General features: G+C 39.8%; 1 protein-coding gene across 2 annotated transcripts in view; it reads left to right on the top strand.

Moving 5' to 3' along the window:
• The window catches only part of LOC127568119 (aftiphilin-like), a 60,941-nt gene that overhangs the window by 27,483 nt on the left and 20,597 nt on the right, over positions 1-12,861 (top strand). For both annotated transcript variants that reach the window (XM_052011449.1, XM_052011448.1), the window contains exons 3-6: positions 2,884-3,026; positions 3,333-3,459; positions 4,364-4,420; positions 5,656-5,757. In XM_052011449.1, coding sequence (XP_051867409.1) covers positions 2,884-3,026; positions 3,333-3,459; positions 4,364-4,420; positions 5,656-5,757 — 429 coding nt within the window. The remainder of the gene's footprint in view (positions 1-2,883; positions 3,027-3,332; positions 3,460-4,363; positions 4,421-5,655; positions 5,758-12,861) is intronic.

Genomic DNA, 12,861 nt, shown 5'->3' with positions numbered 1-12,861 from the left:
TCCCAAACTCCCAGTTCCGGAATGGTTCTTAAAGTTCAGTTCCGCAAGCCATAAGGTGAAACATGAGCAAGGGCTTCTTCAACAACCACCGTTGTCTGAAGATAAGATGTGGATGTAGAAAAACATAGAGAGAGTACATACGAAATCCAAATGTTCCACGATGGAACCCAAACGACACTTCAGTGTTTACTCGGTAGTGACTTCCTCACCCCGAAAAGCATCCGAACCGTGGTCGTCCACATACAAATACCTGTTTCCTTCTACAGGTCAGCAACAAAGTGAACTCCACCGGATTACTTCCAACTTCCATACATGGATTTCAGTGGCAAACACAGTTATTGTTTCTCATCCATTGATAGAGAAAACAAGCAGGCTGGTGTCTCTCTCCCTTCTCTCTCTCTCTCTCTCTCTCTCTCTCCTCTTCTTCTCCTTCTGACTTCAACAACGTCATTACGTCCTTTATCTTCTATTGACGTAAGCACGCCCCACACACACATACACACACACTCTCTATCTTAAAGGGACTTTTACTGAGTCCGTAACAGCACAATTTGAATTGTGTTGCAGCTTCTCCAAGTTGTCCTTTTTTTTTGAGAGATTCCTGGTTTTGCCCCCGGCCTGCTCTTCTGTACTAATTAACCAGCGTTGATCCCATGACTTGAAAGTAATGGTGGATTGAGGAATATGCTAACCATGAGGTTGTAGAGTTTGCTGCTCTCTATTACTGCTGCTACTCCTAGTAGTCCACAGAGCCTCATGGATGCCCAATTTTGAACTGCCAGATTTGTTCTGAGTCTCTTAATTAGCAGAATTATAATGTCGTGAGCATGATGACTGGTGTCCTTGGTATAAACTCAGTGCTGGTCACTTCCAGTTGTGGACAAATGACCTACCACAGGTAGATTGGTGAGAATAAGGTTGGAGATTTATTCCTTGTCACTTTGCTTACCATCTGCCGCTAACGCAGTTTGAGGCAGCTCCTGTTGATATCAAAGCCCTCTCCCTCTTTCCCCATGCAAAGTACATTCTGTGCTCTTTCAATGCTTCTGCCAGGTGTTGCTCAACATGGAGGAGCACTGATTCATTAACTGATTCACTGAGGAAGAGTAAGAGATTGTCATGGACTGGTTTCCTTGCCCTATTGGATCTGATGCCATGAGACTTCAATGGGGCTAGAGTCCATGTTTAAATCTTAAGTGCAAGGGCTACTCGCTGCCACCTCCTTGTCCATGGGACAGGACATACCAAGGGGTTGTGAAGGAGTCTGTTATGTTATCTGCATAGTGTAATTCTTTTGAGGTGGAGCTCTTTTGGGCTGTTGCTTAACTAATGTATGTGACACCTCTCCTAGATGTTTGTGAGGAAACCTCAGCAAATTTAACAATACTGAGTACTTTTGCCATTAGTTGTCATGTCAAAATTGATGCAGGATTGTCTCTCTGGCTTTGCCATCTGAAGTGCTTATGATCACTTTTTGTGATGTCTTGCCCACCCACGTTATCTGATTACATTCCTTGTGACGCCCCACAGGTTTCACTGAGGCTTTGCTGCTTTAATGTAGCAATTGTTAGGCAACTAGCTTGCAATGGCATTTGCCCATTGGTATTTGCTCATTTAATTTTTCATGCTGATTCCATATTTAATTTGCTAAGTGTTCTTTTAATGGATGCTGTGAAACAGCCAGATCTGTGTTAAGTACTCCAATATATTTAAATAATGCCTTTGATTTTGTATTTGCAGTGACTGCACATGTGCCATCATTCATTGTCATTATACTGTGAAATTGATGGCAGCTTCTGCTATATGCATATATACAGTGAAATGAAGTTGATGTTATGGCTCGCTGCTCCTGATCACCAGAAATCAGTTGATTGACCAAAACCTGAGATTTCCAAACTATTTTTACTGTAATGCACTGTGGAAATGTTGCACTTTGTGCTGTGAGATAACTTTTAATGAATACAAAGTTGTTAATACTAGTTAGACTCCGGACCTCTCTTTAAAAAGTGTGTATATGGATTGTAAATCTCTGATACATATTTCAAAATTCATTGCATTCCAAATTAATTTAAAAAAAGCTGGATGTTTCAGCTTAATGCATCTTCCAATCCTTCATTTGCACTCTGTAAAATGGTTAAAGTATTGCTTAAGTTAATGCTTTGTCCTTTTCCTGGTTTGCTGTCAGAACAATTTTTGTTACAGCTGGCTGTTTTGTGACCTCATGGTTGCTGAATGCCAGAGATCCCACTGAATTAGAGTCAGGAACAGCAGATGTCAGAAGAATGATGCCATGGAGGTCACTAGACTTCTGTGGGCTGCTTCCTTTCAGATATGTGGTAATCACTTCTTTGCTACTGACTACAAAATCTAGGCCTGTTTGCTCAGAATACAACAATTGGGGAAAATGAATATAGTGGAGCCTAACTAGCTGAATTCAAATTTTCTCCACTTCTTTGGAGGCAAAGTTATTCTTTTGATATGATTACAGTGCTGAGGCAAAGTTCTACAGATGGTTTCAGTCCTTTGCTCCCTTTTGGATTCTTGAAAATATCTCATCACTCTGCTCCCTTCCTTGACTACTACTGTCTGATACTTCTCTTATGGATAGTGTTGACCGGGGATGCTGAGCTGGTCTTCACCTATTGAAGTTGTCCTCCCATTCTTAGTGGAGGGAACACAGAGTAGGAGGGATAGATTCTTATTGGAAAGGAGCGAAGTGTGAACAAACTTAAAAACTAGCAGGTCACAGTAATGATCCATTAAAGCTTTTGGTCATGCAAGACTGCCATTCTGTTATGTGTGCTCATTAAATTTTACTTTTTGCGTAGTGGTTGGAATTAGAAAAAAATAGTTAAACTATTACTTGTTGCCTGTTTAATGCAGGTCCTTCTAAACCGCTTGGGTCGCATATTTCAAACGTGTTTTCCTCCTGTGCCAGTACTAAAGATAAACGAAGAAGTCTCTTCTCTGAGACAGCTTTTGCAGTCTGGATTTGGGAAAGGAGAGGAGGTCCAGGCAAACAATGGGTAAGGCTGCAGATAGTACACAAGATGGAAGATTAAGTTCATTTAAAGTTAGTTTTGAAAGTGATTCATTTTATTAATGAAGGCTTTAAATTGAGCTAATTAATTTCAGAATTGTATGTGACAACCAAAATGTTGTTTTGCCAAATGTACTCTGCTTTGAATTACGTAATAATTCTATATGCTAAAACCTATTTACATTGTAAGCTGTGAAAGAAATTTATTTATAAATAATGTAAAGAAAAGCAACAGTTAATGTACTGAGTCGCATTATGCTGATCAGTCTTATGATTCCTTTTGGTTGTGCAGGGAGTTGTTGGCTGTGTGGACTGAGCTACAAGATGTGGAAGATGCTCATGGCCTGAGGTACCAGTGGGGTGGTTCCCACAGCAACAAAAAGCTTCTGATTTCCCTGGGAATTGATACCCGAAACATAGTAAGTCCTGGTCTTTGGGGTTTTAGTTCACTTGTTTATTATGCATGGCATGTGTTATGGATTGCTTGGGATCTATTGTTTCTGTCAAAGGCAAACAGCATATATTAAATGAAGAAAAATGAGTTCTGTGTGTGCAGCTCCTTTTGTTCACAAACAATTGCATTTTTAATGTTCATTGCTTCACTGACAGTTAGTATAATCAAATGAGTCATTATACAGCAGCAATGTCCCATTAACAATGATGAGAAGAACAGTCATTTCATTTTTGAGAGGAGAACTTCCCTGCCCATACATTGAATTAGCCACTAGAACAGGCAATTACTCAGCAAATTAAATGCCCTTTTAGCTTTTGACACTTTTGGGAGTGTGGTAATTCATGGTACTTCTCTGAAGTTTCAACTTGGATTATGATCTCAATCTTTAGTATGGAGCCCAATGTAATTTTTTTTAAGTTAAAATTTTTTAAAGTTTTATTTTAGTGTGGTAACAGGCCCTTCCAGCCCAACGAGTCCGCACCGCCCATTTTAAACCCAATTAACCTACCCGTACGTCTTTGCAATGTGGGAGGAAACCGGAGCACCCGGAGGAAACCCACGCAGACACGGGAGAACGTACAAGCTCCTTACAGCAACGGGAATCGAACCCCGATCGCTAGCGCTGTAATAACGTCGCGCTAACTGCTGCGCTACTGTGCAAATTGCCAACTATCGAGCTAAGCTGATGGGACTAGTTGATAATTGCAAATTAGCAATTTGTGACACATGCTAGTTAGAAAATACCTGCTTTCTGTACTTTATGGAACTTGTATAGAATTTGTAAACTAATTCATCAGTATCAGATTTATGATTATCCTGTGCTACTTTAGTGTTATACTTAACGATGTATACATTTTTTGTTTCAAAAGTTGTTTACTGGGCAAAGGAAACAGCCTGTTATAGTTCCTGCTTATGCATCTGGTTTGGTAAGTTCAAATTTTTAAAAGCATTTGGGGTATCGATATTTAAGCTTTGCCTGTAGTAGTCAAAGTTGGTGTTGTGTAATTTTAATTTTGACAGTAATTTTTGGTGAACATTGAGAACATTTTATTAATGGGACTGTGAGCACTTTTAATAAACTAACTACTTCAGGTGTGCATGTGGGCTATGAAATTTGGAAATTCATAAGTTGCTATCATACCATGTTCCTCTAAGCAATGCCTTTATAATTAGTCTTTGCATATCTATTAGCATTAGAAATGCAAAGATAGCAATAGTCATTTATTTATGTTTGCATTGTGCACTAAACTATTTACACAAAATTCCCACATTATAAAGCAATGTCAAAGTGGACCCCTCAATCAGGAACAATGAGGTTTTTAAACACATGGTAGATTATTGCAGCTCAACAATCTCTGGCCTTGAAAAACGAATTTTACAAGTGTTGAGTCTCCAACAAACAGTTGTTGGGTAAAATATTATATTTTTGTTGTGATATGCTTTTCTGATGTTTGTGTCCCATCTTTTTTTTTACTTTAATGTGATTTATGTTCTTACCTATTTTCTTCCTGTTTTGTGCTTGCAAATTTTTGCTCAGATCACAAGATCTACTGCCTTCCCTATTCTTGAACACATCACATCCTTGTAGAAGGCATCAGATTTAAACTGAGCACCAAACAGTTGTAAAATCCTGACCACCACTGTTGAAGTAATGCATTTCACTTATTGGGTGTTGGCACCAATGTGAAAACATTCAACGTAACACTTCAATACATTTGTTGTAAATTAAGAAAACATTAAAAAAAATGGTTATCACCTGAGGTGAATTGCTTCACGGTGCAAACTTTTGTGAAGTTATCCATTAATACTCTTGATTCCAGCAACACATTGTTATAGTTCTAATGAAAATTCATTTACCTGAAAAGTTAACTGTTTTTATCTTGATTAATTCAGTCCGACCTGCTTGGGGTTCCCAGCATTTTCGGTTTTTGTTTGTGCAACTTGCATTCGTTACCAGTGATTTTTTTGTTTTATTCATTTGATTAAAAATGTAAAAGGTAAATTTTATAATGAGATATTGCTGGCTTGGATTATCAAATTTTGGCTGCACCAATACTTTCACTATAGAATGAGGTTCTCGCTCATTCCTACTGCCTTTATCCCACAAGCATATAAATTTGTATTTTTACGGTATTCTTTAAATAGATCGTTTTTGTTTCAGGGCATGTTAGAACCCACTAAAGAACCAGTCAAACCAATATCAGCTGCGGAGAAGATAGCTTCAATAGGTCAGACTCCAACTGCAAGTGTTTCGGCCTCTGAGGTGAGCACTTCTGCATGTGATCAAAGTCGGGTAATAATAAACTACCTTTGTTTATACTGTAAAATAAGGGATATCCGTATGTCCTCGTGGGTAATTGTATTTACTAGTTAGTTGAGGGAGAGGGGAACATCGAATCAAGTTTACACTATTTTCGTGAGATCTACTATCCAGTTAAGTTCCACTTTCCAATTCAATTCAATTTTCTGGGTGTTGCTGGCACGGTAAATATGTTACCTTTTCCAAATTGTCCTTGAGAAGATGGTGAGCTGCAGCCTTGAACTGCTGCAGTCCTTCGATAAAGATGTTCCCATAGTACCATTGGATAGAGTATACCAGGATTTAGACTGAGCAGCAATGAAGAGCCAGTTATGTTTCTGGGTTAGGATGGTGTGTGACTTGGATTGGAACCTGCAGGTGGCGGTGGTGTTGTGGTGCAGCAGTACCCTTGTCCATCTTGTTGATAGAAGTCACAGAAGTGCATTTGGAGTCTGAGTGAGGATTGCATTTTGGAGATACTATACCTTGCAATCATTGTCTCCTGAAATGCAGTTACTCACACAGACTCCAAGCACTAACCCAACCTGATACCTCTGTCACCAAGGAGGACCAGGGCAGCTGGTGGACAAGAACATCCCCATTGCAGGTTCCCATCCACTTCACATACCATCATAACTTGGAAACGTATTGCTGTGTCTAAATCCTGCAGTAGTCTTCCCAACAGTACTATGGGAGTATCTTTAACCACAAGTATACTTTGCAACCACTGCATAGTGGTAGAGGGATTGAATCTTTAGGGTGGTGGAGTGCCAATCAAGCATGCTTAAGCATGCTTAACAAACCGTTTTGTCAATAGTTATCTAGATAATGGTATTTCAAGTGCATATCAATGTGCTTTGTAAATGCAGTGATGATGCGTTCTAAAGCCTCTACCATCCTATAATCCTATTACTTTAAAGGGTAATCTTTAATTGTCTAGTTAATTTTAATTTAACTGTTTTCTACCTCACCATTTTGTTATGATACACCATTGTGCCTTTAACATCACCTGTAGAAAGTTAGTTGAATACCTTTTCTATGGCTGTTAACTTTTTTTTGCTCATTAACTACCTAACTTTGCCATCTTTGTGGTAAGTTCATTTAGAACTCCCCAAAGTAATGAGGCAGAGGTTTGACTGGAGAATTATAGTGCAGCATCTGTGAAGCAAAGCAATTAACATTTTCATTTGATGACCTTTTCATCAGAACTGAGTTGTTAGAGAATAGATGGATATATGGGGAGGAAAGACTCTGATAGGGTTAAGCTTAAAGAATTTGTTTCTGATTATCAGGATCTGCATTTTGTTTTGAATTGTGTGCGCAACTTGTGTGGCTTCAAAGTTCCCATTGTTAAGTAGCAGTGCACTTACTGCATCCCAGTTTTGAACAAAATTTGAGGGGTGCACTATTTATAATGCTACCATGAGCAAGAATTGGTGATTCTACACAAAGGTTTTAGAAGTTGAATATTCTGCACTTTAATCCTGAAATTGTTCAATGATAATGGCTTAATGTTATCAGAACACCACTTTGCATATGAGTACTCAAATCAAAACTGTAAGGGAAAAAAAGTTGTAATGCCTACTGAGCTTGGCTACTAAAGTGGTTTTGAGCAGGATCTGGAAATGATGTAAGTACAACAGTGAATGTATTTCGTGCCACAAATTATAGAGCTCCATTGGTAGGAAAATGGGAGGGATAAAACCTGAAATGGTGAGGTAGTAGCTCCATTGGTGGGAAATGGGAGGGCTAAAACCTGAAAGCAATATAGTGAATGGAAGGGTCTTTTCAGCATTTCCTAACTGATTTTGAAAGTGAGAAAGTGAATTTTGAATTTTAAATTTGATTGGGTCAACTGTTAGCCAGTTTGTGCCAGTAAAGTTGGGTAATGTGCAAATGAAGGGTTGGGTGCAGGGCAATTTTGGAATTCTCAAAATAATGGAAGTAAGGATGCCAAAAAGGATAAAGCTCGAATATTGACATTTAAAAGAAAATAAAAGCCATGGATGATTTTTAAATGGCAAATAGAGGTGGATTTTGCCATGGAGGTGGCTTGGTAGCTCTTGGTGGAGCAGAGGATAGATATAGTAAATTGATATTGGATTCAAAAGGAAAGCAAGTTTGTCAGCTGTCAAGTTCTGGAGGCGAGTGAAATATGTGCCGATTGTTGCAGTGGTCATGCAGTTTTGGTTTTGATCTTTAGTTGGAAGGAATTAGTTTGTCATTCAACAATCTAGCAAGGTGGAGTTGAAATAGTAGTGAAAATATGATTATTTAGCTGATGTGAGGTAACCCAATCCCACTGTTGCAGAAAACATTGCTATGGAGTAGTCTGTAAATGAAGAGGAGATGCACAAGGATGAATTGGCACTGCTCCAGAAATATGATATCACAGAACCAAGCTGAGGCAATCTCATGCAGCTAGAAGACAGTCTTTGGAGATGTTGCAGAGGTTGACTGGTTTAAAAAAAATTTAATTTGCTTGCATTCCAAGATCAGGCATTTTAGGTGCATCGTTGTGCATTATAACAGTCAAAGATTTTAGAGAAAAATACTACAGTTACTAAGCTTTCGCTATGGCATCCCCGAGTTGAAATTTTATTTTATTGTCGCCAATTTAGAATATTGCCAATTCCATTTTCAATTCAATTTTTTGGTTAAGTAAGTATATAAATAAGGAAAGGGTAGTATATGGAGAAGTGTGGCCTATTGAGGACAAAAATGGAAACTTGCACATGGATACCAGCAGCTTTAAGATGTAAATGAGTACTTTGCATATGTTTTAAAGGAAAAGGTGCATCCAAAGCAATATTTAAGGAAAAGACAGTTGAGACATTAGGTATGTTAAAAGTTAATAGGAGAGAGTTATTGGCTGAACGTGAAGTAGGTAAGTCAGCAGGGCTAAGATTAAACTGTGAGAGAAGTCTGGAAGGAAACTATAGGGCCACTGACACTATTCTTTCAATGCATCTTTGGATACAGGGTTGGTGCCAGAGTATTGGAGAGTGAGGAATGTTACTACCTTTGAAAAAGGAGTTGGGACAAGCCTAGCGATTGCAGGCATGTTGGTTTAACCTCAGTAGCAGGAAGGCTTTAACAATCATTGATTTGGGATTAATAATCTGGAACAATGTGATTAATTAGGGCAAGCCAACACAGATTTATTAAGGGCAAAGATATTACAGGCATCCTACTAATATGAAAAAACATGAGAGATTAAACATAAGACAAGCTAATGAGGATAAAGGCTGCTAAGTCCCTAGGACATGATGCTGTGTGTCCTAGGATCCTAAAAGAAGTGGTTGCAATCTTGCAAAAAAAGTCCTTTGATTCTGGATAAGTACTGGAAGACTGGAAAATTGTTACTGGAATACCTTTATTCAAAAAATGGGTAAATATAGGCTGTTCTAATATCTATTCTTGGAATAATATTAGAATCAGTTATTAAGCAATAACAGAACAATCTGACTAAGCATTGTCAGCATGGTTTCATGAAGGGCAAGTCATGTCTGACAAATTGATTAGAGTTCTTTGAGGATGCCTCCTCCACATTGGATGGAGGGGAATCAATAGATGTCATGTATTTGGATTTTCAGGAGATATTCACAGAAGGTACCACCCAAAGTTATTTTGCAAGGTAAGAACTTATGGTATTGGAGCCAACACAGAATTGTTAAAGGCAAAAATATTAGCATGGATGGAGGATTAACTAGTGGGAAGCAGCAAATGGGGATAAGGAGGCCATTTTCAAAGTGCTGGCCTGTAACCAGCGGAGGGATTCAGTGATGGGACTGTATTTGTTTACCTTATAATTGATTCAGAGGAAAGAAGCAAATGAACTATAGCCAGATTTGCAGATGAAACGAGAGTGGGAAGACAAGTGGTGAGGAGAATACTAACAGCTGTCTGGGAGAGTACTAACAGCTGTGAGAGAGTGGGCAACAAGTTGGCGAATGTAGTATAATGTGAGAAGATGTGATCTATTTTGGAAGGAATGATAAGTCTATTTTAAAGGAGAAAGACCACAGAAATCTGAAAAGGATTTTGGGAGTCCTTTGAGGATTCGTATGTAAAAGTAGCAAAAGTGAACTTGAGAAAAGTTGCATCAGCCATGATCTTAATGCATGGCTGAGCAGGATTAAGAGGCATATGGGCTATCCCAGTTTCTCTACAGTTTTGTGCACTAAAAGGACAATACTGTAATTGTTCTGTACATTAACTAACAAAGCAATGCTTGTTTTTGGATTCTGTGCCTCAATACTATTCAATTGGCATTTTGGTATCTCAAACCCAAAAGTACCACTTCCTGACATTAGACTGACGAGCACAACAAAACTGTAAATGCTCCAAACTATTTTGATCAGCATTTTTGAAATTGCTACATTTATCTGGAGAACATTCTGTATAAATATTTTGGAATTTTTGGCTGAAGACAAACTTTCTGGTATCTGTTGCTTTTATTCCAAGATGAAAACAACTTGGGGGTTTCATTGCTAGAGGGTGCTCTGTTTATTTTGTCGATTTTCTCCGATTCCCCACATCAATTTGAAAACCATGATTTTTAAATACTCTAAAAACAGGACTCAAATTGGCTCGGAGGTAGGAAGTAGAGGGTGGTGGTTGAAGGTTGTTTCTCAGAATGGAAGCCAGTGACTCGTGGTGTGCCACAGGGGTCAGCATTGGGACCCTTGTTCGTTATTTATATAAATGATTTGATGCAAATGCACAAGGTTTGATCAGCAAGTTTGCAAATGACACGAAACTACGTGGTGTTCTTCATAGCGAAGAGGGTTATCACAGATTACAGGGGTATCGAGATCAGTTAGGGAAGCGGGCCAAGGAGTGGCAAAGGATTTCATTTTGGAAAGTCAAACCAGCATAGGACTTGTACTATGAATAGTAGGGCACTAAGGATTGTAATAGAACAGAGGGACCTTGGAGTACAAGTGCATAGTTTGTTGAAAGCAGTGTCACAGGTAGACAGGATGGTGGAGAAGGCATCTTGCACGCTGGCCTTCATCAGTCAGAGCATTAAGTATAGGAGTCAGGACACTATTACAGCTCTAAGTTGTTGGTGAGGCTGTACTTGGCGTACTGTGCACAGTTTTGATCACCCTGTTATGGGAAAGATGCAGTTAAACCGGAAAGAGTGCAGAAAAGATTTACGAGGATGTTGCCAGGACTAGAGAGCCTGAGTTACAAGGAGAGACTGGCCAGGCTAGGTCTTTATTCCTTGGGGCGTAGGAGAATGAGGGGTGATCTTATAGAAGTGTTTAAAATTGAGAGGCATAGATAAGGTTGGTTGGTTCGTCTTTTCCCCAGGGTAGGGGCATCCAAAACTAGGAGTAAAGGTTTAGGGTGAGGGGGGGAATATTTAAAAGGGGCAAGTTTTTCACTGAGGGTTATGAGTAAATGGAATGAGCTGCCAGAGGAAATGGTTGAGACAGGTACGATAGTATCATTTAAGTGGCCCTTGTATAGGTACATGGGGTGCAAGGCTTGGAGGGATATGGGCCGAATACAGGAAACTGGGACTAGCTGGGTGGGATCTGTGGTCGCACAGACTGGTTGGGTCGAAGGACCTATATCTGTGCTGTATTACTCTGACATAAGATTCCCAATCATTGTATCACTTAAAATCTATTACATTGCTTGGCTAACAATCTGTTTCAAAGGGTTTTTCATCCAAATCCAGTAATGTTCAACTCTGTCCTCAGCTGTTGAATGATGATATTTCGGTGAACCTGCCCCCATCATTAGCCCTCCATTTTTTATGATTCATGTGCCTATTTAAGAGTCTCTTAAATGTCCCTAATGTATCTGTCCTCCACCTCTGCCAGCAGTGTGTTCCACACACCCACCACACGCTGTGCAAAAAAAAAACTTGCCTCTGACGTTTCTCCTCCCACCTTCCCCCCCATACCTTCCTCCAATCACCTTAAAATGCTGCCCCCTCATGTCAGCCATTTTTACCCTGGGAAAAAGTCTAACTATCCACTCAATCCTTGCCTCTTATCTTGTACACCTCTATCAAGTCACTTCTCATCCTCCTTCACTCCAAAGAGAAAAGCCCTAGCTCGCTCAACCTATCCTAAGACATCTATCTATATAGATAGATCAATCCATCATACGACATGCTCCAGTCCAGGCAGCATCCTTGTAAATCTCCTCTGCACCCTCTCTAAAGCTTCCACATCCTTCCTATAATGAGGCAACCAGAACTGAACACAATACTCCAAGTGTGGTCTAACCAGAGTTTTATAGAGCTGCAACATTACCTCATGCCTCTTGAAATCAATACCCTGACTAATGAAGGCCAACACACCTTACGCCTTCTTAACAACCCTATCGACCTGCATGGCAACCTTGAGGGATCTGTGGACGTGGACCCCAAGATCCCTCTGTTCCTCCACACTGCTAAGAGTCCTGTCATTAAAACCTTGTATTCTGCTTTCAAATTCATTCTTCCAAAGTGTATCACTTCACTCTTCTCCAGGTTGAACGCCATCTGCCACTTCTCAGCCCAGCTCTGCATCCTATCAATTCCTGTTGTAACCTACAGCAACCTTCTACACTACCCACACCACCACCAACCTTCGTGTCATCTGCAAGCTTATTAACCCACCCTTCCACATCCATGTCATTTATAAAAGATCACAAAAAGCAGGGGTCCTAGAACAGATCCCTGTGGAACACAACTGGTCACCAACCTCCAGGTAGAATATCTACAACCACCCTCTGTCTTCTATGGATGAGCCAATTCTGAATCCACACAACCAAGTTTCCCTGGATCCCATGCCTCCTGTCTTTCTTGAATGAGCCTTTCATGAGGAACCTTAACGCCTTACCAAAATCCATGTACACCACATCCACTGCTCTACCTTAATAAATGTGCTTTATCACATCCTCAGAATTCAATCAGGCTCGTGAGGCACAACCTGCCCCTCAAAGCCATGCCAACTGTCCCTCATCAGCCTGTGCTTCTCCAAATGCCCATAAATCCTGTCTCTAAGAATCTTTCCAGTAATTTGCCCACCACTGACGTAAGACTCATAGCCTGTAATTCCT

The sequence above is a fragment of the Pristis pectinata genome, chromosome 3 (assembly GCF_009764475.1).
Source record: "Pristis pectinata isolate sPriPec2 chromosome 3, sPriPec2.1.pri, whole genome shotgun sequence".
NCBI classification, from domain to species: domain Eukaryota; kingdom Metazoa; phylum Chordata; class Chondrichthyes; order Rhinopristiformes; family Pristidae; genus Pristis; species Pristis pectinata.
Note: the sequence above shows the minus strand (reverse complement) of the source record. Positions and strands in the feature narration are given on the sequence as shown.